Here is a 26608-nt window from a genome sequence, read left to right as displayed (position 1 = left end):
GGAAACGTGGACACATACACATACACCCCATGGATATGTGGACACACACACATACACCCCATGGATACCTGGACACACACAAATATACCCCGTGGATACGTGGACACACACACATATACCCCGTGGATACGTGGACACATACACATACACTCCATGGATGCGTGGACACACACACATACACTCCATGGATGCCTGGACACACACACATACACTCCATGGATGCGTGGACAAATACAGATACACCCCATGGATGCGTGGACAAATACAGATACACCCCATGGATGCCTGGACACATACACATACACCCCGTAGATGCCTGGACACAGACACATACACCCCATGGATGCCTGGACACACACATACACCCCATGGATGCCTGGACACACACATACACCCCATGGATGCCTGGACACAGACACACACTCCGGGCATATGCGGACACACTGAGCAACACTCACCAGGACAGGCTGAGAGAAACATGAGACGCGATACACAGAACAAGAGACAGTGGACACATGCAGAACTCTGAGAGACGTTATTCAAAGACAGAGAGACACACACACACAAACCAAGTGGTGCTTGGGAGCAGGAAACGGGAGAGGGGAGAGGGACACACACACCAAGAGATGCTGGGTTGAAGAGTGAACATCAGTCTCTAGCAACTGACCCACCTTGTCCTTCATCGCCCTCAGCTGCCCATAGGGAAGGGTGTCCGCCTCTGATCTGGATGGCTGCCTAGGTGCTTCTGCTGGGCTGTCTGGAATTGGGATGAACTCAGCATTCTCCAGTTCCTGCAGAATGATAGGGCGCAGGCGTTAAACCAACTTCTCAACTTGAATACACCCAGATGTGCACCTACACACGTACGTCCCAGACATACACACCACAGACACATATACCTAAAGAGGAAGATCAGTCTGTGGGGAGAGGGAGTGTGGGGCAATCAGCCTGGGGGAAATGGAGAATCAATCTTCTCCAGATGAGTTATCCACCCCCACCCCACGCCCACTCCCATGCATGTGTGGACACCACCAGGCTCCTCCCTACCTGTAGTAGCCACTGGGGGCAGGAGGTGTCAGTCAGCTGGCTGGAGGTGGTGAGCCGGTTGAAGAGGCCGACGCCTCGTTTGTCCTCAGCCGTTCGTTTCATCTGGTTTTGCCGCTCACACTCGGAGACAGCCTCGTCCTCTGGCAGAGAGACCTGTGTAACTGGGCACACCACAGGGTCAGCCCAGGGAAGGGAAAGCGAGTGAGTGAGGGAGGGTCTCAGGGGAAGGGTGAAGGAGGGAGGGATGAGAGAGGTCAGGGAAGGGATCAGGAAACTAGTTACAACCTCCTAAAGCCCCATCCACTGGTCTTAGGGGAAGAGCCATTTGGACTCTGACCACCCTCACCCCAAACCCTGGACAGTGACTACATACACACATGGTACACACGACAATTACACCCATTCATTGATCGTAGTTCACTCCCGTACACATATTACACCGTATCTCACACACAGTATTAAGCGCAATGTTACACACAACATATCCTGTTATTCTCTGTGATCACACATTTTAAATTAACTGCCTCTAACACACATTCACCCTATCACATGTGATGATCCACAGACTGTAGCACACACAGTACGACACTTGTTCCACATGACGCGTCAGTCGCACACTGACACTGACAGCGTCTGCTGAGTTCGGCAAAGCTATGCAGTACTCACCAGCTCCAATGGAGATCCCACTGCTGTTGGAGCGAATAGTTTTGGACACAAACACGATTTCTGGAATGGAAAGACAGGGAGAGTGTTTCTGGAGGCTGCTCCATTCATCATACCTGTCCTGCAGAGTACCAGGTGCCCTTGAGACGGGAGTGAGAAGGATCTCACCCACATGTGCAGACCTCACTGGGACTGCTAACGGTAAGAGTGAATGATACTTTGCACATCCTGGGCACTAATTATCAGGAATACAGCCACCCATCCATCAAAGCCACCAGTCCACATCAGACAGCAGGGAAAGGCCCCATCCTACACTGGGAATGTAGACTACCTGGGGGCAGTACTGAGGGAGCATCCTACTGTGGGAGGAGTGGTACTGAGGAAAGGTCACATTGTGGTAGGAAGCAGTACTGAGAGTGTGTCACATGGTGGAAGGGGCAGGAGCCTTGGGCTGTTGGGGGCGGGGTAAGCAAGGGGAGGCAATATCGGCCAGTCGCAGGCACTCACCAGCTATGAGGATCGTATGCCAGCCCCTACAGGACAAGTCAGATACGTTGTGCAGTGAACCGAAGATGGGCCGAGGCCATGAGGTGCAGATCTCTGAGCCGAACCCTTTCTCGTTGACCGTCATTCCGAGCCGACCATTCCCTCCATTACCCCAGGCGAAGATCTGGTTATCTGCCAAACATTCACAGCCATCAGCACTGACACAACACTGGGGTGGGGTGGGGTGGGGGGGGGGGGGTCGGTGGAGGCAGTCTGGAGATCAGGGCACGGCCACCAGACGAGATCGTGGATTGGAGCATGGAAACTTCACATGCGATGTTGTGTATGCAGGCACACACTTGTGATGCTGTGTGTGGATGTGTGAGATATGTGCGTGCACGTGCGAGAGCATGAGCATGTGCGTGGCGGGAGGAGTCGGCTAAATCCCGATTTTCCCTGACGTACCATCGGTGGATGCGATGGTGAACCCGTCTCCACACGACACTCTGGTCACCTGCTTCCCTCCAAGGGCCCCCATCAGAACGTTGATGCCATCTCGTTTCCTGTAGTCTCCTACACCCAGCTGCCCGTATTTGTTACAGCCAAACGTCAACAGGCGCCCTCGCTCTATGTAACAGACACAGACACATTAAATCACCCGTTGTCCCACCCTGATTCCGGACACAGAGGTAATTTCGACTGTGCCCTTCCCCAGCCCCTAATCCAAGGATAATGTCGACTGTGTGCCTCAACTGACCCCTGTCCCACCCCAGTTCCCTAATGACTTCTTCCATGGGTTGGTTGGTGTCGGAAGCCATGCGTGGGTGTAGTGCTGAAAACAGCCAGCGGGTTAGGCAGTGTCGATGGAGAAAGAATGAGTTATGGTGATGGGTGAGGAAGGAATCTTCGTCACAATTCTAAGCAAGGATCCATTCTGACTTTGATGCCAAATTAAACTAACATTCCCCCACCCAGGTTAGTTCACGTGCCTAAAAGCCTATTATATCAGCCTCCCCCACTATCCTCAGCAGCACAATCCAGCCACCCATTACTCTCTGTGCGAAATACTTGCTTCAGAAACCTTATTTGAACTCTCCCTCACACCTAAAGCTGTGTCCACTATTGTTTGACATTTCCACCCTGGAGAAGACTTTGGCTGTCTATTCTATCTGTACCTCTCAATTTTATACAAGTTATTAAGTTCTCCTCCCAGCCTCTGCTGCTCCACAGAAAACAACCCAAGTTCATCTAACCTCTCGATAGTTCATGCCCTCTAATCCAAGCAGCATCCTGGTGAAGCTCTTCTGAACCCTCTCCAAAGCCTTTACATCCTTCTTATAGAGGGGTGACTATAACTGGACACAATTCTGCAAACATGGTCTTACTGAAACTTCATACAGCTGCACGGACATCCTGATTTTTACTTCCAGGATCAACAGATGCTGCCCCATCCACTCAGTGCTTCTAACATATTCAGTTTTTATTTCTGCTGTTGGGGTCATAGAGTCATAGAGCACTACAACATAGAAACAGACCCTTCAACCCATTTAGTCTGTGCTGGCCTGATCTTCTGATTAGTCCCACTGACCGACACCCAAACCATAGCCCTCCATATCTCTCATCCATGTACTTATCCAAGCATCTCTTAAATGTTACAATTGAATCCTCATCCATCACTTCCACACTCACAACCTCTGAGTGAAGAAGTTTCCCCTCATGTTCCCCTTGTTTATCATTATTCCTGTTGGACTGAGGGATACACGGACCTCAATGAGGTTCTACATGGGTCCCCTTGTGATTTGATCATTTCACCTGTTGTCTGAGGGATACACAGATCTCCCGTTCTCCCAGTTGCTCACCGTCGATGGCTGCGGTGTGGGTCTTGCCTGCAGCGACGGTCTTCACCCTGTAGATGGCCAGCTGCTTGGATAAGGTCAGTGTTGTCATGTAGGGCACCTCCTGGTCAGGCTGTAGAGTGAACAATGTGGCTGAGAGGTTGGGCAACCATTGCTGGCTCCGATCTGCTCACTAACCCCGACCCCTGGGGTCACCACCGCACCTTCGACCTGTTGCTGTCTCTACTCTCCGGGACACAGAGCGCATGGCAGAGATATCCCACCCGTCACTTGAAGACCCAGCCCTTGCCGTGGGCTCATACTCAGAGGCACAGAGGAAAAAGGAGGTATCCCACCATGACTTCCCCTCCATTATCACCCATATCACACCACCACGTGTCCCAATCACACCTCCCCAGGGTAAACAGCCGAAACACCAATGTCAGCACATGTTGGGGTTGGGGAGGGGTGATGCGTCAAGGGTAGGGTGACAGGGAAGGTGTGTGTATCAGGGAGGGGTGATGTGGGCTGGTCTGAGCCCATCCTCACCTTGTTGTGCTGGGTCCTGAGGCCTCTCATGTAGTGGTTGAGGCCGAGCTTGTTGTACTCATTATTGCCACAGGCCAGCACCTTCCCACTCTGGGTGACAAAGAAAGTGCCATCAGACCCACACTGCACCGACACCACGCTCAGGCTCACTGGCACGTCCACCTGTGGCAGAGGAACATCATTAACAAGTTATACTGGCTGTGGTCACCACAATCTCTATTAACCAATTACACTGAGAAGCACATCCCCTGTTAATCAGTCATGTGTGCAGTGATAACCACAAGCCCTGCTGTTAACCAGTGAATGAGTGCTGGGTCAAGCTGCACACAGGGATATAACACACCTAGCGACACTGCCGGGGAGTGCTGGCCATTTGGTCAGAGACTGGTTCTCTTATAGAGCCGAGTCACCAGTGCCCATCCCAATAGTTCGACCCCACACATTCAAGACAGCTCCCAGCAGGGATAACATACCTCTCACTCACACCCCTGTGCTCCCTCCCACAACCACCACTCCCTCCCTTTCCCCTACAGTCCCATCCCTCCAACCTGCACTCCTTCCGGTGCTCTTGGCCCCAACCCATCAGTCTCTGGACCATTTCCCTCTCTCACTACTGCCCTCCTCTTACACTATCATTGCCACTGCCTCCTGCCCTGACTCTGGCGTCTACTCCAGAGACTGTACTGTAGGGTGGGGGGAGTAATATCCTGCCCTTTCATACCTGCTCCCACTGTTCATTCACTTACCCTCCCTGAATCACCGGTACACATTGCACCCTGATACTGTACACCTTGTTAGTCTGCTTCACCTTTCTGGATATCAACAGCCCACATAAAGATCAGAGACACCCCACCCCAACAATCACACCCCACCCCCACACAGCATCAGGTACAAGGGCTCCCTGTCGCCTCTTCCCTTACCCTAGATCCTGAACCAGGCTGCATACATCTCTCTACCCCATCCCTCCCACACCTTTGCAACCCCTACCCAACCCCACGCAGTCCCTCCCTGATCAACGGATCCAGCTCCTTCCCACCCCCACAGTCCCTCCCAAATCGACAGATCCTACCCCCTACCCACCTCCACACAGTCCCTCCCCGATCAATAGATCCCAGTTCCTACCCACCCCCACACAGTCCCTCTCCAATCAATGGATCCCACTCCACACTGTTCTTCCCAAATCAATGGATCTCACCCCACCTACCCCCTCACTGATCAACAGATCCCACTCCCAGATCCCCAGCACCTCCCCAATCAACAGATCCCACCCCCCCAGACTCCCAGTCCCACACAGTCTCTCCCCAATCAACAGATTTCACCTCCAGACCTCCCAGGCTCACACAACCTTTCCCACATCTCCCTAAGCCTCCCTTATCCTCACATCCACCACCCTCACACAGTCCCTCCCACGCTGATGGGTTAATTGGTTACTGTAAATTCTCCTGTGACTGGGCAAGGGTCAATTCACGGGTTGTTGGGTAGTGTGGTTCAAAGGACTGGAAGGGCCTATTTCGTACCGTCTCTCAGTAAATATAAAAAAAGATCTTCCCAAGCTTTCCACAATCAACCTCTACCCTGACCCACCCCTGCCAGATCAACCATCCCACTACAAATATTCCCCCACTTCTCCCATTCCCTTACCAATCCTCCCACATCTTCACCCCCAGTACAACCCCTCCCATAACTTCAATCCCACAGTGCCCCCACATCTTCATCCTGATACAGTTCCTCCCACATCTATCAATTCCACCCAAAAGATCCCTCAACCTCCCACCCTCACCCCTCCTTGAACCTCACACATCTCCCCAAACCTCCTACATCCTTGTCACCTTATCGCACTGAATTCCTCCCCAATCAACGAGTCACATCCCAAATCCTCCCCTAACCTCCTACCCCACCCCCTCCAACATCTGTCCCCACCTCCACAGGTGGAATTTGCCACTTGAATGTGTACAGTGCAGTATAGAGTACACAAAGCAGAATTTACGTCTACACAACCTGGAACATGTGGTCTAGGTGCACTCACCCGTTCTGGGTACGGGTAATCCTCCTCTGAATCCAGCCCGAGGCGCCCTGTAACCAACACCGAGCACTAAGTTCCAGCAAAGTTTGGGACAGCCACCCAGCAAAATCCACAGGACACAGCACCCACCACAATTCTCAATCACCACCTGTTGATCGCCACCCCCCCCCCCCCCCCACGCCTTCAAACCAAACACCTTCCAATCCCAGCCTTAAGTATTCCCAGCCCTCAACACCAGAGAATAGCAGCACAGTACTCTACTCGGACACTCAAACCTAGCCCACCACTTAGTCTGATCAGGGCTGGTCTATATTGGGCTCTTCTAGCCAGAACTCTCAATTTCTTCACCATTCAAATATTTACCTACCTCCATCCTAAAAATATTCAATGATCTGGCCTTAGGAAGCAGAGAATTCCAGAGATTTCCTGGTCAGACCACACTTGGAAGTTTGTGTTCACTTCTGGTTGCCTCAATAAAGGAAGGACGTGGAAGTCTTAGATAAGATTCAGAGGAGATTTAACAGGATGCTGCCTGGATTAGAGAGCATGCCTAATGAGGATAGGTTGAGCGAGTTAGGGCTTTTCTCTTTGTAGTGAAGGAGTATGAGAAGTAACTTGGCAAGATAATAAAAGTTATAGATCGAGAGGATAGCCAGCAACATTTTCCCAGGTTGGAAATGGCTAATGTGAGGGGGTATAATTTTAAGGTCATTGGAGGAAGGTATAGGAGACGTCAGAGGAAAATTGTTTTTTTTTACACAGAGAGTGGTGGGTACATGGAAAGCACGGCTGGGGTGGTAGTAGAGGCAGATATATTATGGACATTTAAGTAAATCAATTCATTACAATGAAAATGAAAATTTGGAAGATGCAATTGTCGAAAGCATTGTATTGCAGGCAATACAAAGATAAGAGGAGGGGCAAGTAGCGTTAAGGAAACGGGGAGTCTGCAGAAGGACTTGAGAGATTTAGGAAAAAGCATGAGAATAGGATTGAGAGGGGGAGGATAAGCAGTGTGATCAACGGTGGAACAGACACAATGCGCTGAATGGCCTAACTATATTCCTATGTACGAAGGATGATTGATAAGTTCATGTCCTAGGGTAGAAAGAGTCAATTTTGGAAAACCTAGCACATTTATTTTTCAACATAGTCCCCTCCTACATTTACACACTTAGTCCAGCGGTTGTGGAGCATACTGATCTTGGACTTCCAGAAAGTGTCCACAGCAGAGGTGATCAATAAGTTTGTGGCCTAAGGTAGAACGAGATGAGTTATACTGCTCTCGTTACATGCACCTACAGTTCAACTCTTTGAGTGATTATGCAGAAAGTTTGAAGTTAATAACTCATCGGGATGATTGATAAGTTTGTGGGCCTAAGGTAGAAGGAGATGAGTTATTAACTTCAAACTTTCTGCATAATTACTCAGAGTTGAACTGCAGGTGCATGTAATGAGAGCTGTATAACTCATCTTCTACAATAGACCACAAACTTATCAATCACCCCTGCTGTGGACACTTTCTGGAGGTCCAAGATCTTTATGCTCCACGACTGCTGGACTAAGTGTGTAAATGTAGGAGGGGACAATGTTGAAAAATAAATGTGCTAGGTTTTTAAAAATTGACTTCTTCTACCTTAGGTCACGAACTTATCAATCACCCCTTGTATATTGAAGGCAGTCCATTATCTGTGCTGATTTTGTCTATTTAGTCAATCAAAAGAACACAGCAGTGTGCACTGGATGAATTCCTCGGTCATTAACTATTAGGAACTAATATAGTTTTATAGTACTGTGCTAGTATTGTTACTGTTCTAATTTGTTCTGGATTTCATTTAAATACACAACTTGTTATACAGTTAAATGGTAGTTCATCTTTTTAATACCTTTTTAACTATTTCCATTAAACTTTGGCAAATTGGGCCAAAATGTACTGGTCCTGATGTGTCCCAGGATCCACTGTAATTTATAGTAATTCATTTCTTTGCACTGTACTGCTGCTACAAAACAACTAATTTCATCTGAGCGTGATAATAAATCTGATTCCACTTGCCTGTATTAAATCATAGAGTGATTAAGTTACACAACACAGGAACAGGCCCTTTGGTGAGCGTAGCAGGTTACCCAAGGTTACACCAGTACTGAGATCAACTCAGGAAGCAGGCAAGGAATGGCTGAGGGAATTTAATTCAGACAAGTGCAAAAAAAGATAAACACAAGAGGCTCTGCAGCTGCTAGGAATCTTAAGCAACATACACAAAATGCTGGAGAAACTCAGCAAGTCAGGCAGTATCTATGGAGGGAAATGAACAATTGACGTTTCAGGCTAAGACCCTTCATCAGAACAGGAAAAAAAAGGGACGGAGTCTGACTTGCGAGTTCCACCAGCATTTTGTATGTGCTACTCAAATGCAAAGAGATGCATTTTAGAACATAGAACAATACAGCACAGGCTCTTCAGCCCACAATGTTGTGCCAACCTTTTAATCTACTCTAAGATCAAGATAATCCTATCCTCCCACATATCCCTGCATTTCTCTTTCACCCACATGCATAAGAGTTTCTTAAATATCTGTAATGTATCGGCCTCTAGTACTACCCCTGGCAGCTTGTTCCATGCACCTATCACTGTGTAAAAAAAACTTACCTCTGACATCCCCCCTCTATACTTCCCTCCAACCACCTTAAAATCATGCCCCCCTCACATACTGGGCTGCTAAACCAGAGCAGTACTTATGCAGTGAATGACAGAGCCATGGGAGTGTAGTGGAAAAGAGAGACCGAGGGGTACAGGTACATAGTTCCTTGAATGTGGCAGTATAGATAGGTAGGGTAGTGAAGAAAGTGTTTGGCACACTGACAGCGCAGCCTGTTGCCTTAGGCAGGCCCTGGACTTACCCACCCATCTGTGGAGGGGTGCAGATGTTCCTAGCAGTACTGGGTTGAATAATGACCTTGAATTGCTCGGACTCGATTTGTTGAGAGTTGGGTCAAGAGTTCACTTTGCTGGGTGATCTGAATGCCACATGCTGACATTGAAGTTTGAGTAGATGGATCCTGAATTAGGAGTGTGCTTTGACCTCTAACCCAGGGTAGAGTGACCTGCCCTCTGCACCCTGACTCCTGCCTTCTGCAGCAGGGAAGTGTAATGTTCTCTCTGCACCCTGACCCATGCCTTCTGCACATTCTCTCTGCATCCTGAACTCTGGGGTACTCACCGTGCTCACCGCAGCCCCAGGCGAAGACCTCTTTGTTCCGTGTCAGTGCCACCACGTGATTATCGCCGCAGGATACCTGCTGGACGGCATGATCAAGGGAGAAATCCACCAGCACCGGCTCCAACACCTCCTGACCGTACTGACCATCACACCCAATGCAGCCGTAGTAATCGGAACCAAAGGCATACAGATGTCCCTCATCTATCACACATTAGAGGGCAGTGATCAGGGGGTGGGCACAAGGAGCATCATCCCCACAGTACTGACCATCTACACCCTCTCCCTGCACATCGTCCATCGTACATGCTCGGGCTCCGACAGAGTGAAGCTCCCTCCAATACAGTCCCATCACACTCCCAGGGTCAGAGCTGCCTTCGCACTGTCCCAACACACTGTCCTGGGGTCAGAATGATGTGTTGCAATGTGTGATGGTGCTCTATACAGCACTGCAGTCTGTGACTTTGCCTGACAGTACAGTGGTGAAAGTGTATGATGTTGCTGTACAAATGACACCGTGGGCTGTGATGATGTACTGTGACTGTGACCATTTGTGACAGTGTACAATCCCGTGGGCTGTGATGGAGTAGAATCCTGCGTGCTGTGGGGGTGTGGAACCCCACAGGCTGTGACATTGTGTGACGGTATACAATCCCGCATGCTGTGACTGCGTAGAATCAAGTGGACTGTGACTGCAGTCTGTGCCCCAGCCTCTCCCCCCCACCCCCACTCACCGGTGATACAGACAGTGAATTCGTCACCACAGGCTGCTTGGTGGATGGCCTTTCCTTGGAGCTTCTCCACCCACTTTGGCTGGCGGTAGGAGGCCCGGTCTCCATGGCCCAGCTGACCCACCATCTTCCTGCCCCCCTGCACATTCTGCAACGACAGAGAGAGGCTCACACCTGTTAGGGGCCCTTACTGCCTCCTGCCACCCCACAATCACACTCACCACACAACATCTAACCTCTGCACAGCAAGAAGCAAATCTCACCCAGACCCACACCAGCAAGAAACAAATTTCACCCAAAGCCTTGCAGGCGTTGCAAACCTGCACCACTGCTTGGGACATGGGTATGCGCTGATCTAGAGTGAGGGACCTGTGGTCTGAGGCTTCAGCTGTCAGTGGACCAGGTCGTGGAGTGCTCAGTGAACACCCTCTCACAGCCAAGGCACCACTCCTGCACCCTGGCCTCTCTCCCAATCTACTCACACAGGAGCAGACATGGATCTTGGAGGTCATTCTTAGGGACAGTGTGGTCACCAGCACAACGCTGGGAAAGTTCAAAGGGCAACCACGTGCTGTTGCAACACAGACACGACATTGTAGCAGCAAGACATGGACACTGCGCCACAGCAATACACTAACAACAGCCCCACATGCCACAGCCCACTCACCGCCCAGGTGTACAGCTCCTTCTCGACAGACACTACGGCGAAGTGGGTGTTGCTGGCACAGACCTGCTGGGCACTGCGGCCACTCTTGAACAGGTCTAGCTTCTGGGGGGTGGCCTTGCCCCCTCCCCAGAAATACACGTCACTGAACCGGCTGGTCACCACGGCGATGGATGGGTCGGCAGGGGCATTCAGTCTGCATGGGAACAAAGAGAAAAAATATACACGGCCTCCCCTCCAAACACCTACCCTCCCCAACCTTATCCATTCCTGATTCAACCCATCCCTGGAAGACCAGTTGACTCCTCCCTCACTCCTGACCCCCATCCCTCTCTGATCACTGACTCAAACCACCTGGCCCTCCCTGACCCAATCGACCACAACCCCAGCCCAAACCACACCAACCTCTTGATGACCCAGCCCCTTCCTGACTCCCAAATCGTTCCCCCGAAGTGTCAGCACCCTTGGGTGGGGGGGTGAGATGTGACCCACCTTGTTTTCCGGGCAGGAGCATTGAGCTGAGTGACTCTGTCCTCCATCAGCCTGGAACAGAATCAGATATAATAAACTGTCTCATGGTAGCAATGCTGGATCAGGGTGAGGGAAAGGCGAAGGAAAGGGAGGAGGTGAGAGGAAGGGGGAGAAAGACAGAGGGTATATGAGGCAGGTGGGTGAGAGAAAGGAAGGGAATAAGATTAAAGAATGGGGCTGTAGTGGTAAGTGGGAGAGGCATGATGAGAGCTGGGGAGTAGGGACAGAGTCAGCATACAGTTTCTGTAGGGGGGGTAGTAGGGAAGGAGAGGATGAGGAGGGGGAGCCCAAAGACACTGAGGGAGGTGGGTGCAGGGAGTAGGAGCAATGGAGGAAGCAAGTGTGAGGGGAATTATGGGGTGAAGAGTGTGTGGTGTAGGAGGACTACTGGTGGGCAGTATGGTAGGGCAGGGGAAGTGTGAGGGAGTGCAGATGGTGTGAGGGAAGCGTCTGTGCAGAGGTGAGGGAAGTCACGCTCTGTGGGTGCTGATGACAGGTTGGAAAGGGGAGAGGGCGATTGTGTAGGAGTCCATGCAGTGGTGAGGGATCTCACGCTCTCCGGGTGCTGATGACAGGTCGGGAGGAGGGAAGAGGGCGATTGTGTAGGAGTCCATGCAGTGGTGAGGGATCTCACGCTCTCCGGGTGCTGATGACAGGTTGGGGGAGGGAACAGGGCGATTGTGTAGGAGTCCATGCAGTGGTGAGGGAACTCACGCTCTCCGGGTGCTGATGACAGGTTGGGGGAGGGAACAGGGCGATTGTGTAGGAGTCCATGCAGTGGTGAGGGATCTCACGCTCTCCGGGTGCTGATGACAGGTTGGGGGAGGGAACAGGGCGATTGTGTAGGAGTCCATGCAGTGGTGAGGGATCTCACGCTCTCCGGGTGCTGATGACAGGTTGGGGGAGGGAACAGGGCGATTGTGTAGGAGTCCATGCAGTGGTGAGGGATCTCACGCTCTCCGGGTGCTGATGACAGGTTGGGGGAGGGAACAGGGCGATTGTGTAGGAGTCCATGCAGTGGTGAGGGAACTCACACTCTCCGGGTGCTGATGACAGGTCGGCTCAGGATCTCCTCAGCCGTTGGCCTCTTGTTGGGGTCCTGGAAAACAGGCAGGTTACTGTCACCATGCCATGTGCACAGGCAAAGGCAGGTTGATAAACACATGCAACGGGATCTGTCAGGTCAGCTTGGAGCCACGCGGTTATCTGTCTGAGTGAACTGTGGGATTTGGGGGCGGTGGAGCAACACCAGATGAAGATTGCTTAAAAGGCAGAGACCAGGAATTCATTAGATCAATTCTAGCTGGCAGAGGAATGTAAAACAAGCAAGGACTAGGAGAGACTTAGAATTCAGCAAAGAATGGATTAGGAAAGGAAAGGGGAAGACATGAGAGTAAACTTGCACAGAACATTCCACCACCCTGTAAACTTAGAGACTGAACAGATTTGTGAAGACAGTGCTGGTCTCTCATAGTCAGGAATGGGGAAGTTAATGAGTACAAAGCAGAAGACACATCAAACTCAGGCTTGACCCTCACACAGGACACAAACAATATCACAGGAATAGCAGGTACACAGTTTAGTGAGAGGGGGAAACTAATGGAAACATGTATTCAGAACATCTTTCCTGGAACCCTAGAACAGTAGGTCACTGTGCTGTAGTGGATAGCATAATGCTGTGACTATGCCAGAGACCCGGGTTCAATTTCTGCTTCTGTATGTAAGGAGTTTGCACATTCTCCCTACAACCGTGTAGGTTGCTGCCGGGTGCTCCGGTTTCCTCCCACATTCCAAACGATGTGTGGGGTTAGTACGTTAGTTGGTCACATGGATGTAATTGGGCAGCATGGGCTTGTCCAGGCCAGAAGGGCCTGTTATTGTGCTGAATTTCCAAACAAATAAACAGAAGAAATCTGTTCTCAGAACAAAAGGAGTAAGGGAAATTAAAGGGATCAAACACTGAAAAATCCCCAAGGCCTGCTAGTGTGATTCCAGAGGGGACACTGGATATAGATCATGTATTCATCATCATTTTCCAGCATTCCTGAGATTCTAGAATAACATATACAAAATCCTGGAGGAACTCAGCCAGTCAGGCAGTGTCGATGGAGAGGAATGAACAGTCGACATTTCAGGCTGAGACTCTTTATTGGGACTGAAAAGGAAGGAGTGAGACGCCAGAATAAGGGGGGGGGGGGGGGTGGAGTACAAGCTGCAAGTGATAGGTGAGACCGGGTGAGGGGGAACATGGGTGGGTGGAGAAAGGAGGATGAAATGAGAAGCTGGGGAATGATAGCTCAAAGAGGTAAAGGGCTGAAGAAGAAGAAATCTGATAGAAGAGGAGAGTGGGCTGTGTGAGAAGGGGAAAAAGTAAAGGATTCAGAGGGAGGTGATGGGCAGGTGAGGAGAGGAAGGGGGATCCAGAATGGGCAGTGCAAAAAGAAAGAAAGGGTAGAAATTACTGGAAGTTAGAGAAATTGAACAGCTCGAACTTGGGGTGTTGCTAACTTCCCCAGGAATTGGGAATCAAGAACTAGAGGGCATAAGTTTAGGGTGAGAGGGAAAAGATTTAACAGAGACATGAAGAGCAGCTCTTTCACCTTGAAGGTGGTGAGTGTATGTCATGAGCTGCCAGAGGAAGTGTTTGAGGCAGGTACAATAATGACATTTAAAAGACAGGAAAGTTTTAGAGGGATTTGAGCCAAAAGTGGGCAAATAGGATGACTTGAGAATGGATCCAACGTCGGTATAGACCAGTAAGACTGAAGGGCTTATTTTCGTGATGTGTGCTGTATAATCTGAGTATTCACAAAGGTGGTAGGGAGGGAACAACAAGGCATAAGGTGAGCAGCCTGAGCTATTAGAGGGAAAGATGCTGGAGATCAGAGTAAATGTTGTTAGCTCGGGAAGGTGACTGGCCAGAGGGTAAAGGCACGCACCGTGTCCAAACACTCCAGTACAATGGAACGGGCATCCTCGCTGTACACACTGGCGTCCACCTCCATCGTACGTGTCCCCTTCACAATCTTCACACACAGGTTCAGTGGGTTCTGCAGAGAGCGGCAGGGACACCAGCTCAGTGGGAGCAGGGGAGGGGGAGAGAGGGGGGAAGAGGGGAAGGTAAAGAGGGAAGGGAGGAGGGGTAACGGAGGCAATGGTGGTGGGAAGAAGATTGTGGGAAGGAGGGTGGGCTGGGAGAGGGGAGGGAAGGGCGGTGGGAAATAAGGAAAGGATGGTGTTAGGGAGGGGATGGTGGTGGGGAGAGGGGAGTGGGTGGGTGATCTCTCAGCTCCTTACCATGGCACTGAAGTTATGTTGGAGAGGAGAGGAGATGGGAGAAGGGGGTGGGGAGAGCAGAGGGGTGGGTGGTGGGGAGACAGTCGGAGAGGGGAGGACAGTCTCTCAACTCCTTACGGTGGCATCGAAGGTGCGTTTGAGGGTGAGCAGCTCACAGAGCACACAGCCCACTGCCCAGATGTCCGACTTGAAGTTGTAGCGCTCCCCCTGGCACAGTTCTGGGGACATGTAGTAGGGAGTACCGACACACTGTGGGGAACACACAGAACATGTCACCAGCACTGTTCACTAGCCTCGGGGAACACACACCGACTGCACTGGGGAACACACATCACTATTCCCACCCCAGCACTGTCTGCCGGCCCAAGGGAACACAACACCCACTAGCACTGGGCAACACACACCTCCCTTGTCCTTCAAATTCCCGTTCACTCTCCCTCTCAGCTTAAACCTATCACCTGTAGCTTTACATTCTTATCCAGAGGAAAAAAAAACTGACCATCTACCTCCTGCCCCTCCACATTAATACATCTTTTTGGTCACCCTTCAGCCTCCCTAAACCCTCTATTGAACCATTGTTGGAGTACTGTGCTCAGCTCTGGTTGTCTCACTGTAGGAGGAATGTGGAAGCTTTAGAAAGATGCATAGATGCTGCATGGACTAGTGGGCATGTCATATGATGAAAGGTTGAGCAAGCTAGGGCTTTTCTCTTTGGAGAAAAGGAGGATATGTGGAGTTGATAGAGGTGTACAGGATTATAAGAAGCACGGATAGAGTGGACAGCCAGAGACTTTTCCCCACAGTGGTAAATGCTAATACCAGGGGGTATAATTTTAAGGTGATTGGAGGAAAGTACAGGGGGATGTCAGAGATAGGCATTTCTAACCATGGAACACCCTACCTGCGATGGTGGTAGAGACAGATACATTAGGGGCACTTAAAAGACTTAGATAGGCACATGGATGATAAAAAATGGAGGACTGGGTGGGAGGGAAGGTTGTTAGCTTTCTCAAGGAGTTCCAGCAGAAGTGATGGATGCAGGTTCAATTGTAACAATGAAGAGAAATTCAGATAAGTACACGGATGGGAGGAGTAGGGAGGGCTAAGGTCCAGTTCAAGTAGATGGAACTAAGTAGAAGATCAGATCAGCATGGACCAAGTAGGCCAACTAGCCTGTTTCTGCGCTGCAGATGGTCTGAAACCCTGCAGTCGGAGACACACCTCCCTTCCCTCCCCTCAGACCACCAAGAGCTCCCGGACTGGAGAGAGTTACATGGGAAGGGATTCCATTCACTATTGGGGTTAGAACAGCTTCACAGGATATTCACCACTCTGACACAATGCTGCATCGCCAGAATGTCCACACTGTAGCTGAGCTTTACTTCACTCTAAGTAATCACACAGCAAGTCCAATCACTTGAGGCAGGTAGTTATAGAACCCTACTGCACCAAAACAGGCTCTTTGGCCTATCTAGTCCATGCCGATCAACTATTCTCGTCCCATTGACCTGCACCCGGACTATACCTCTCAAAGCTATGTACTTATCCAAACTTCTCTTAAATGCTGAAGTTGAACTCACATGCACCACTTCTGGTGGCAGCTCGCTCCACACTCCCACCACCCTCTGAGTGAAGAAGTTCCCCCTTCTGTTTCCCTTAAACATTTCACCTTTTACCCTTAACCCACGGCCTCTTGTTCTACTCTCACCCAACCCCAGTGGGAAAAGTCTGTTTGCATTTACTGTATCTACACCCCTCATAATTTTGCATACATCAATCAAATCTTTCCTCATTCTTCTATTCTCCAGGGAATAAAGTTCTAACCTACTCAACCTTTTCCTATACTCTAGATCCTGAAGTCCTGGCAATATCCTTGTAAACTTACTTGGTACTCTTTCAATCTTATTAATATTTTTCCTGTAGGTAGGTGGCCAGAATTGCACACAATACTCCAAATTAGACCTCACCGATGTGTTGTACAACTTCAACTTCATATATATGGTACAACAGTATCATTTAAAAAAGGACTTAAACAGGTAAGTGGAGGGGTAGAGCTTGGAGTGGTATGAGCCAAATACAAGAAACTGAGACTGTCTGTGTGGGCACCTTGGTCAGCACAGGTGGATGGGCCAAAGGGTCTGTATCTGTGCCATGACCTCCCCACTGACCTGTTGGTCCAGACTTACCGTTTCAGCCATGGAGTGGGGAGAGTTGAGCCGCTTGGCCAGTCCATAGTCGCCAAGCTTGATCAGGTCGGACTTGGTGAGGAAGATGTTCAGTGTCTTAATGTCTCTGTGGAGAGAGAAATGTCAGAGAAGGAGGGGGAAGAAGGGGAGGAGGGAGGTGGGAGGGACAGTAGGGGAGAGGGTTGGGGGCATGGGCAGAGGGTGGACAGTGATGGAGGGGGAATTACGGAGGGCTGCAGATCAAAGGAGGGGTGTGGTACAGGGGAAAGGGAAAGTTGAGGAGGGAAGGTGGGGTGGAGGGTGATGGACGGGGTGTCAGGGAGGAGTTCAGGGTGGGGGGGTAAGAAGAGGAGGTTGAGAATGTGGGAGAGATGAAGGGAAAGACAACAGGGGATGTAACACGGCGCTCTGTTATGAGGTCCCTACCACCGACACCCCTTAACCCCGCTCAGCCCCCTGGTCTGCGATGCTCCCCCTCCCCACATGTTCTTCACCTCCCCTGACTGACCGGTGCAGGATGCCATAGCTGTGGATGTGTGCCACCGCAGAGACGATCTGGTATAGATACCACACCACTGTCTGTGGAGAGAGCGACAGCACAAGGTCACACAGGGCAGGGGGAGTGTTACAGGGTCAGCACTGTCACCTCCCCTCAACCCTCCTCCTTGGCCCAACCCCATCACCCACACTCTCTCCCTCCCCTCTCCCCTCAGCCTCTCCCCAATCCTTGACCCCTCTTCCCACACCAACAACCCCACTCCCCTTCTCCTATCCTCTCCCCCAATCTTCAACTCCTCCATCATCCATTCATCTCCATCCTCACAAACCCTCGCACACAGCTTCCCTACCCCCAACACCCACTTACCTCCTCGGGGAAGAGTTTGTCTCCCTGCTGCAGAATTTTGTCGTACAAGTTCCCTCCTGTCAATGACAGACACAATGTCAGCACAGCTTCACATCACCTCTCCAACACCCCAGCCTCCATCTTCTCCAATGGCAGGTTACAGTGCCACTCCAGCCAGGGAAGCACCCATTATCCCTATCCTTGACATGCACATCACCTACTTCCATACTGCCCCCCCCCCCCCAACCATCGCCCCTCACTGCCCCATCACCACCACCTCCTCCCTCCTGTCAGCCCAACCAGGGCACCACCTCTCGAACCCATGCCCCAGATCCACTTCATTTCACTCCCCTCCACCTGCACACACCCCACCCATCATTTCTCACTACACCATCCATTCCTCCTGTCAATGATAGGCACAGCAACAGCCCACTCTTTATCCCCATCATCACTTCCCCCAACCTCTCATCCAAACTTCCAATGGCCCTCACCCCTACTTTCCTCATCCCCTCCACACCTCCCTGCCCCATCCTCCTCACCGTTGCAGTACTCAACCTCGATGAGCAGCCGGCTGTTGTCTAGGAAGTGGTTGTAGTAGGCGATGATGTTGTGGTGCTGCAGCACGGACAGGATGAGGATCTCGTTCTGTGTGTCCTGCCGCTCTCGCTCTGACAGCCTTGCCAGGTCGATCTCCTTCCACACCACCAGCGAGTCATCCTGTGGGGGCACACTGTCAGGTGGCGCAGCAGCAGTGAGTGTGGGGGGGGGGGGAGGGTAAAGAGTGAGAGGGCCTGGGCAATGGTGGTGCTTCAGCATCCACCCACCACAAACGCCATGTACATGAGCTTGAGAGAATTGACCAAAATTCTCTGGACTTTGGGCAGGTCCTGGCAGACTGGACGACAGCGAATTTCACACCACTGTTTATAAAAGGATGGAGTCATAAGGCAGGTAAATAGGCCTGTTGACTCAACTTCTGTAATCAGGTAAATGAAAGAAATAGTGAACAATCTAGATAGAAGTAGTTCCAACAGGCAGGCACAGCATGGATTAATAAAACATAGAACACGTATAATATCAGTCCTTCAGCTAACCATGTTGTGTCAACTTATATAAACCTACTCCATGATTAATCTAATCCTTCCCTCCTACACAGGCAATAGAACCCCAATTTTCTTACATCCATGTGCCTTCCAACAAACTCTTAAATGTGTCCATTGCATTTGCCTCTACCACCATCTCTGCCAATACATTCCAGGTACCCATCACTCTTTGTGTAAAGAAGCCCTTCAGAACAAATCCAGTTTGACAACCTTGCTGGAGATCTTTTGAGGATATAATGAGCACAGTAGATAGAGGGAAATAGGAGTACGTTGCAAACTTGGAATTCTGGAAGATGTTCAGTAAGGTGCCATATTAAATCACTTATCCATAAGAAATGGATGCAAGGATAGAAGATTGGTTAACCAATAGAAAGCAGAGAGTTGGGATAAATGGGTGTTTCTCTAGTTAGAAGTGTGCGGAGTGCCACAAGGGTCGGTGCTGGACCCACAACTGTTCACGTTATACATTAACAATTTGGAATTTTGGAAGAGCGGACTGTAGTGTATCTAAGTTTGCTGATGACCCTAAATTGAGAAGGAAAGCAAGTTGTGAAGATGCTGAGAGTCTGCACAGAGCTATAGGTATGTCAAGAGAGTGAGTAAGGGTCTGGCAGATAGAGCACAATGTTGCTAAATGTGAGAACATCCAATTTGGAAAGAAAAGTTAAAGATCCATTGTTATTTTGAGGGTGGAAAGATTGCAACATGGTATTGTGCAGAAGGTCTTGAGAGTGCTTGTGCAGGAATTGTGAAAAATTGGTTTGCAGATGCAACCCGTTATCAAGATGGCAAATGGAATGTCAGCCTTCATTGCTAGAGGGATTAAATTCAAATGTAGAGAGGTTATACTTCAACTGTACAGGGTGCTGCCGAGGCCACACCTGACTACTGCATGCAGTTCTGGCCCCCTCACTAGAGGAAAGATATACAGGCTTTGAAGTCAATGTGGAGAAGGTTCACCAGGTTGATTCTGGAGATGAGGGAGTTATCTTAAGAGGAGAGAGAGACAGTAACCTTGGACTATGGTTGCTGGAATTCAGAAGAATCCTGCAGAAACATAGAATTATGTAAGGGTAAATGAGATAGAGGCAGGAAAGTTGTTTCCATTGGTAGGTGAGACTAGAACTAGGAGACGTCATCTCCAGATTCAGGGGAATAGATTTAGGACAGAAATGAGAAGCTTCTTTGCCTAGGAAGGCAGTAGAGGCTACCACATTAAATATATTTACGACAGTTGTATAGATTTTTGCAAAGCAGGGTAATTAATGGTATGGGGAAAAGGCAGGTAGCTGACACTAAGTCCATGGTCAGATCAGCCATGATCTTATTGAATGGTGGAGCAGGCTTCATGGGCCAGATGGCTGACTCCTCTTTCCAGTTCTCATGTTCCATCTGAATGCCTGCACTCTGCTCAGATTCCTGCCCCTCCTCTCCACCTCTTGCATCCTCATTACCCCATCCCATCCTGTCTCCCCCTCCCCTAATCCTCCTCTCCCATCCCTACTGCTGCATCCCAACCCTGTCCTTCCACCTCCCTCTGCCTCCTCCACTAGCCTCTCCATCACTCTCCTTTCTGTAACCCAACACCCAGCCTATTTCCTTCCGATTTTCATCCCCACCCCTCACAGAGGCTGAACTGAGGGTGGCTCCACGATCAATGGGACAGAACGTGGAACAGTGGACAATATAGGAACAGGCTTTAGCCCATCATGTCTCTGCTGACCATGGTACCAATCTAAAAAGTACATCATAGAGAGGGTACAGAAGGTTGTAAAGAAAGCTTTTGGCACATTGGCCTTCATAAATTAATGAGTACAGGATTTGGGATGTTATGTTGAAGTTATACAAGACATTGAGAGTACAGAGAAAATATACAAGGATGTTGCCAGGTCTTGAGTACCTGAGTTATAGGGTTAGGTTGAATAGCTTGGGATTTTGTTCCCTGGAGCATTGGAGAATGAGGGGTGATTTGATAGAGGTATACAAAATTATAAGGGGTATAGATAGGGTAAATAATAACAGGCTTTTCCCCACTAAGTTTGGATGACAATTAGAACTAGCGATCTTATGTTAAGGATGAAAGGTGATATGTTTAGGAGGAGCCTGAGGGTGAACCTCTTCACTCAGAGGGTTCGTAAGAGTGTGAAATGAGCTGCAAGCAGAAGTAGTGGATTCTGGTTTGATTTCAACATTTAAGAGAAATTTGGAGTACTAAACACATTGATGATGGTAGAGAAGTAGATGTAGTGTATATGGATTTCAGTAAGGCATTTGACAAGGTACCCCATGAAAGGCTTATTGAGTAAGTAAGGAGACATGGGATCCAAGGGGAAATTGCTTTGTGGATCCAGAACTCGCTTGCCCACAAAAGGCAAAGAATGGTTGTAGATGGGTCATATTCTGCATGGAGGTTGGTCAGCAGTGGTGTGCCTCAGGAATCTATTCTGGGACCCCTACTCTTCGTGATTCTTATAAAGTAAATGAAAAAGCGGAGGTATAGGTTATTAAATTTGCTGATGACACAAAGGTTGGAGGTGTTGTGGATAGTGTGGAGGGCTGTCAAAGGTTACAGCGGGACACTGATAAGATGCAAAACTGGGCTGAGAAGTGGCAGATGGCGTTCAACCCAGATAAGTGTGAGGTGGTTCATTTTGGTAGGTCAAATATGATGGCAGAATATAGAATTAATGGTAAGAGTCTTGGCAGTGTGGAGGATCAGAGGGATCTTGGGGTCCAAGTCCATAGGACACTCACAGCTGCTGTGCAGGCAGACTCTGTGGTTAAGAAAGCATATGGTGCATTGGCCTTCATCTATCATGGGACTGAATTTAGGAGCCGAGGGGTAATGTTGCAGCTATATAGGACCCTGGTCAGATCCCACTTGGAGTACTGTGCTCAGTTCTGGTCACCTCACTATAGGAAGGATATATAAAGGGTGCAGAGGAGATTTACAAGGATGTTTCCTGGATTGGGGAGCATGCCTCATGAGAATAGGTTGAATGAACTCGACCTTTTTTCCTTGGAGCACCAGAGGATGAGACGTGACCTGATAGAGGTGTACCAGATAATGAGAGGCATTGATTGTGTGGATAGTCAGAGGCTTTTTCCCAGGGCTGAAATGGCTAACATGAAAGGGCACAGTTTTAAGGTGCTTGGAAGTAGGTACAGAGGTGATGTCAGGGGTAAGTGTTTTATGCAGAGTGGTGAGTACATGGAATGGGCTACTGGTGATGGTGGTGGAGGCGGATACGACTGAGTCTCTTAAGAGACTTCTGGACAGGTATATGCAGTTCAGAAAAATAGTGGGCTATGGGTAACCCTAGGTAATTTCTCAGGTAAGGAATTGTTTGGCACATTTTTGTGGGCTGAAGGGCTTATATTGTGCTGTAGGTTTTCTATGTTTTTATGTCTCTAAGTACATGGTTGGGAGGGGTATGGAGAGATATAATCCAGGTGCAGGTGGATGGGACTCCGGAGAATGTTTCTGTGCCGTAGTGCTCTATGACTCTAAACTGGAGTGGCAGTGGCTGAGGGGAGATCTGAAAGGGGTTTATAAAGTTATGAGAGGCATAGACAGCCAGGATCTTTTTCCCAGGATTGAAATGTCTAATACCAGAGGGCATGCATTTAAGGTGAGATGGGATAAGTTCAAAGGAGATGTGGGGAGGGGGGCAAGTATCATTTTTTCCCAAACAGAGTGGTGGGTGCCTGAAATGTGCAGGTGGTAGTAGTCGAACAGTTACAATAGCGGCCTTCAAGATGCTGTTAGTCACATGAATGTGCAGAGAATGATAGAACATGGACTAACACATATAAATTGGTGGAGGAACTCAGCAGGGTCAGGCAGTTTCTACGGAGAAGAATAAAGAATGGACGTTTCAGGCTGATAGCCTTCATCAGACTTGATTAAAAAAAAACAGATTCTGTAGAATTTCTTATGTTTTAAATTTGGAGGGATATGGACATTGAGTTGGCAGAATGGACTTGTTTAGAAGGGTTTTAATTACTAGTTTAATTAGTTTGGCAAAACATTGTGGGTTGAAGAGCCTGTTCCTGTGCTGTATTGTTCTACATTCTAGAAGGAACAAAACTCTCCAATACGCCCTACAAAGGACATGTTGAACAGAATTATATTGTTACAAACTTTCTACATGTTCCAACAGTTGTGAACAGTGATTCTGTCTGACTTGTGGGAGTTATTGAAGGCCTCTGCAAGTCCAAATCCACTACACGCTGGTTCAGTCTGATCCACTTTCCATTTTACAACCCCCAAAACTTCCCAATGCATTAATCCAACATGATTTCCCTTTCGGATATCCATGTCAACCTTCTCCAACCATATGATCACTTTCTAAAAGCCCTTGTATCCGCCTGCTCCAGAAACAGTCTATAAATTCACTGATATTATGAGTTTTGATTTCTATAAATTGATCAATGACACACTGTTGTTGGCAGAATCTCAGATGGTGACAAGGAAGAATCCAGGAGTGCGATGGATCATCTGGTTGAGGGACAACAATCTCACACTCAACATCAATAACACCAAAGAATTGATCGTGGACTTCAAGAAGGGGAATTTGAAGGAACACACACACTGGTCCTCATAGAGGAGTCAGCAACTTCAAGTTCCTGGGTGTTAGCATCTCTGAAGAGCTATCCTGGGCCTAACATATTGATGCAGTTACATTGAAGGTATACTAGTAGCTATATTTCATTAGGAGTTTGAGGAGATCTGGCACGTCACCAAAGACTCTAGCAAATCTCTACTGATACACTGTAGAGAGCATTCTAACTGGCTGCATCACCTGGTATGGAGTGTCAATGCACAGGATTGGAAATAGCTGCAATGGGTTCTAGACTCAGCCAGCTCCATCAAAGGCACTGTCCTCAAGGACATCTTCTAAAGGTGATGCCTCAAGAAGGCAGCATCCATCAATAAGTACCCCCATCACCCAGGAAATGCTCTCTTCTCATTACTACCATCAGAGAGGACATCCGGGAATGTGAAGACACACATTACTTTTTAGGAACTTTTCTTGCCCCTCCACCATCAGATTTCTGAATGGACTATGAACCATAAATACCACATCACTATTTTGCTCTCTTTTTGCACTTTATTTATAAAATATTTTTCTTATTATAACTTATAATATTTTTATGTATTGAATTGTACTGCTACCACAAAATAACAAACTTCACAACATGTCGGTGATAATAAACCTGATTCTGGTTCAGATTCCAGCAGCTCCCTACTCTGGTCGGCCCACTGTCTCACATAGCTGGAGGATCCGTTGCTGCTGGTCTGTGTGAACTGTTCCACAACCCTTGGACGATGGCATCAGTGAACACCCATGCCACCCAGTAATGAGGTTACCTGGTTCTGGGGGTTATGATGGACACCTGGGATGATGGATTGGTAAACTGAACCACAGGGATGGAATTGGCCCATCTGTACAGTGAGGGGGCGGTGCTGGGACAGAAAAGGTCCCTCTGTACAGTGAGAGTGAGTGGGGTATCAACAGAATCCACACCCTCTGTAAGTGAGGGGGGTGGAATGGGACAAAACCAACCCCCTGCACAATGGGAGGGGGAGGCAGAGGCTCCTGGTCATTATTCGACACTGCGGACACCCCCCCCCCCCCCCTCCATCCAGCAGCAGCTCATTTCATCAAACATGTCCAGGGCTGACAGTGAGGGAGCAGGGATGAGCTTCCTCCTACGTGACACAGCGCCCCAGGGGACGGGCTCCTCAGGAGCTGAGGTAGCGTCCTTGACAGTGAAGGAGGGCCCGGGGATGAGCGCCCCCGGTTGGGATCCTGCCGTGCCTACCTCGGTCCGCCGGTACAGCGTGGCCTCGCCGAAGGCGCCGCGGCCCAGCACCCGCACAGGGATGTAATGCAGCTCCTCGGCCTCCCCAGTCGAACCGCCCGCCGGTCCCGCCGCCCGACTCGCCTCGCTGCCCAGCTCCGAGCTCAGCGAGTCCAGGTGTCGCTCGAACTCGCGTAGCGCCATCGCTCCGGGGCGGCCTCGCGTCCACCTGCACCCCGAGACCCGACAGAGCGCGACCCCGACACCCGTACGCACACCGCCGGTCGCGCGCAGCCCCAGGCGCGCGACCGCCCCTGCTGCTGGAAGGACCGACATCACCGCCCCTGGTGGTGGGAGGACTGAAGAAAGACCGACATCACCGTCCGACTCTCAGTGGGAGGACCAAGATTATCATGCCTGTTGGCTGCAGGACCATTTTGGCCATGTTGTAGTTCCAAAGAAGGGTCTCGGCCGTAACGTCTACTGTTTACGGTATTCATTTCCGTGGATCCTGCCTGACCTGCTGAATTCTTCCGGCATTTTGAGTCTGTTGCTTTGGATTTCCAGTGTCTGCAGGCTTTCTCTTGGTTATGTGGTAGTCCAATGGTTTAACTCCAATGAAACATGAGCCAAGTACTCGGGTTTGCCTGAAACTTTCTGGGTCATACAGTGTTTTGGGATGTCTGTAAGTGACTGGCATGCAGCATGGCGGAGGAGTATGTACCAGGCCATGCTCTGAAGCTCGGTGCATCCTTTGGAATGACTTTGTCGGGAAGGACCACCGTCCGTGGTCCGACGTTCCTGCACATCGAGGGGCGAGTTCCTTAATTGCAATCTCTCAACCCTTGGTGAGTGTATTTCTGAAGGAAAAATGCAAGTGGCATCACAGTACTACTTTCTTTAGTTTGATGTTACAATGAATGTAAAGAAAAACATAAACAGGAGGAAATCTGCAGATGCTGAAAATTCAAGCAACGCACACAAAATGCTGGTGGAACACAGCAGGCCAGGCAGAATCTGTAGGAAGAAGCACTGTCGACATTTCGGGCAGAGACCCTTCGTCAGGACTAGAACTTCTTCCCATATATGCTGCCTGGCCTTGCGTTCGACAAGCATTTCGTGTGTGTTGAGTAAAGAAAAACATCGTTTTTTTTTCGCTGTGTGCATTTGTATGAATAAAGTATTTTAAACAATTAGACAACCATGTTTAGGTATTACACTGAATTCTTGCAGCCCCAGCGATCTGGATTCATCCCTGACGTCCGACGCTATGTGGAGTTTGTGCTGTCCTTGTAGTAGTCGGTCAACTCTTTGATTTTGGCCTTGCATTGACCTGACATTTCTACTGTGAGTTATTAGTCTGTGATATTGGTCTGTTTTCTTTCTTCCCCTGTATTAGCACACCTTAACCTACAATTTGCAATATGTCCTATCCATCTCTTCCACCCCCCCCCCACCCATGCACCATCAATAACTCTGAGAGGTGAGTTAAGGTAGGCTTTTATTGGTTGGAAGAAAGCACCGTCAGCAGCAAGCCACCACCATACAACATCCTGGAGACTGAGGAAGGGGCTGTGCCTCCAATCGCCTTTATACCGGGGTCTGTGGGAGGAGCCACAGGAGCAG

The 26608-nt window shown here is 49.5% G+C and overlaps 1 protein-coding gene across 1 annotated transcript in view; it reads right to left on the bottom strand.

Moving 5' to 3' along the window:
• LOC132387799 (serine/threonine-protein kinase Nek9) overlaps positions 1–25333 on the bottom strand; it is a 30608-nt gene extending 5275 nt beyond the window's left edge. Inside the window, exons 1-20 of the mRNA XM_059960181.1 lie at positions 25004–25333; positions 18611–18788; positions 18093–18148; positions 17736–17806; positions 17228–17333; positions 15159–15290; positions 14684–14794; positions 12779–12843; positions 11706–11756; positions 11217–11409; positions 10553–10697; positions 9822–10022; positions 6607–6653; positions 4581–4742; positions 4056–4164; positions 2662–2823; positions 2218–2388; positions 1714–1773; positions 1048–1208; positions 672–791 (exon numbers count right to left, since the gene is read on the bottom strand). Coding sequence (XP_059816164.1) covers positions 672–791; positions 1048–1208; positions 1714–1773; positions 2218–2388; positions 2662–2823; positions 4056–4164; positions 4581–4742; positions 6607–6653; positions 9822–10022; positions 10553–10697; positions 11217–11409; positions 11706–11756; positions 12779–12843; positions 14684–14794; positions 15159–15290; positions 17228–17333; positions 17736–17806; positions 18093–18148; positions 18611–18788; positions 25004–25318 — 2616 coding nt within the window. The 5' untranslated portion in view covers positions 25319–25333. The remainder of the gene's footprint in view (positions 1–671; positions 792–1047; positions 1209–1713; positions 1774–2217; positions 2389–2661; positions 2824–4055; positions 4165–4580; positions 4743–6606; positions 6654–9821; positions 10023–10552; positions 10698–11216; positions 11410–11705; positions 11757–12778; positions 12844–14683; positions 14795–15158; positions 15291–17227; positions 17334–17735; positions 17807–18092; positions 18149–18610; positions 18789–25003) is intronic.
• Between the last annotated feature and the right edge of the window lie 1275 nt (positions 25334–26608).

The sequence above is a fragment of the Hypanus sabinus genome, chromosome 2, assembly GCF_030144855.1.
Source record: "Hypanus sabinus isolate sHypSab1 chromosome 2, sHypSab1.hap1, whole genome shotgun sequence".
In the NCBI taxonomy this organism is placed as follows: domain Eukaryota; kingdom Metazoa; phylum Chordata; class Chondrichthyes; order Myliobatiformes; family Dasyatidae; genus Hypanus; species Hypanus sabinus.
The sequence above is the reverse complement of the archived record's forward strand: the minus strand, read 5'-3'. Positions and strand labels throughout refer to the sequence as shown.